At 45.3% G+C, this 1,912-nt stretch overlaps 1 protein-coding gene across 1 annotated transcript; it reads right to left on the reverse strand.

Moving 5' to 3' along the window:
- Positions 1-266: 266 nt before the first annotated feature.
- On the reverse strand, positions 267-866 carry LOC145689334 (uncharacterized). The gene has a single exon (XM_081763482.1). The coding sequence runs from the start codon at positions 864-866 to the stop codon at positions 267-269; it is 600 nt and encodes a 199-aa protein (XP_081619608.1).
- Between the last annotated feature and the right edge of the window lie 1,046 nt (positions 867-1,912).

Here is a 1,912-nt window from a genome sequence, read left to right on the forward strand (position 1 = left end):
GGGGGAAGAAAGTATTTCCATGCCTGCCTGGCTCTTTTCCTGTCTTGTGTGAAGCTCTCTTTGCAGGAGAAGGCAGACTCTCCCGCACTCCAAGCGTGACCTGTGATTCCTGTCTTGTCGGTTGTTCAGTGTCTAGCCTTCTTTCTTCATGAGACGCGTTCGTTACAGAGTCATCACTAATGGCCAGTCTGTTCAATGGAAAAATGCCAGTAGCTGTAAAACCTGCTACACCATTTCCCACTGTGGCAGCTTTCCCCATGCCTGATTCAGTAGCTGATCCGATTTGTTAGTGATCTTCCTGGGTTTGAGAATACCCACTGGGTGCAAGTTTGTTTAAAGAATAAACTAAGAGGGCGAAAGACAGCTTTGTCTAATGGTTGTAAAGCATGAGTCGTGTGACTCGGAAGACACAAAGCTGTGATTTCGTGTTCAAGGCAGTACTCTTGTACTTCCAACGACTTTGTGTGGGCTGCATGGCCATCCATGAGAAGTAAACAAGGCCCCTGTGGCTTGTGTTTGAATAAGTGTTTTAGCCACTCTAGAAACGCAACGTCGTTGACGTAACCAGAATCCGTCATTAGCACTTGGGAGCCTGGAGGTAAGCCATCACGATATTCGTTCTTTAATCGTTTCTCTTTGAAAATCACAAACGGTGGGGGAAACATACCCGTAGCATTGCAGCACGCAATCACTGTTACGTTTTCCTCCCTTTCCTTGGATGTAAGCGACACAACATCACGTTGCCCTTTTCTAGCAACGACTGCGTCTGGAGGCTCGTTGTTTAGAGACAATCCAGTCTCATCTACATTGAACACATTTGCACCCTTATCTTGAAGATTGAGTTCAATTAATACCCTTTCCAGCATATTGTAAAACTCATCCAGTCATTCCCGTGTTAAACCAGTTAAACCCGAGCTTTCGATATCCCAACAGGTGTCCGTATGGAAAGCTCTGGGTGGCGACGCATAAAGCTGTGGAACCAGTCATACCCTGCTCCACGGCGCGCTTTCTTAAACGGGTGATCTATTTGCAACCATTCAGCATAACGAAAGGCTGCCCTACGAACGTTACCTGGTGTAAGTGGGAATCCTCTCTCTACCAATGTTTGTAATCGGTATGCTAGAGCATTCTCTTGATCGACACTGAGCACGGGCTGGCCACCTATAGCCATGTTAACTGTACCTATCTTACCTCGGCGTACGTGTCCGCGCAGTGTCTCCAAGGGAAGACCAAAAGCCTTACTTGCTTTGAAAATGGAGTCTCCAACTTGTACTGCCTTCACTGCTGCTTGCATTGTCGCCGGCTTCCATTTCATGATAGATCTTCTAGAGTCGGTCCTCTTTTTGTACGGTCGTGACATCTGAAAATTAAAATACAAAATTGTCATACAGGCGAATAGGTCTGCATTAGTATTACTAACCTAAGCTACGTGAATGTATCAATTATAAACAACTCTTGTGTCACATGGATATTGGAGTGCCTTCCTCTCCTTAACGGAGTGGCTAGCATGCTTTTCTGTGGTGCGCGTAATCCCGGGTTCTATTTCCGGTGGAGGCACTCTTTTACCGAAATGTTTTGGAGTCCACTGTTCATAATTGTACATCCTGTCCTATGTAGCTTTCCTGCTCTCATAGTATGTTAAAATGTACGCAAACGGAACAAATGTGCACATTGGACCGGATGACCATGCCGTGATTGCAGCGTTGAGAAATTGCTTGACCATTGCTAAGGAAAGCTGCTTAACATGATACAGGTTTGCGTTGTAATTACGGTCCAGTTGTAACTCGTTAACAATTGCAAGTAAAAGTTTCCTATTTATTATATTCCAGGTTCGGTGCGTTATTTTTGTTACTGAAACACGTGGCATAGTTGCTAACGCCTTTGGTGCGAGCTGTACCGTGTTTAATTCCCA

This window comes from Thermobia domestica, chromosome 7, assembly GCF_964235325.1.
Source record: "Thermobia domestica chromosome 7, izTheDome1.hap1.1, whole genome shotgun sequence".
Lineage (NCBI taxonomy): Eukaryota > Metazoa > Arthropoda > Insecta > Zygentoma > Lepismatidae > Thermobia > Thermobia domestica.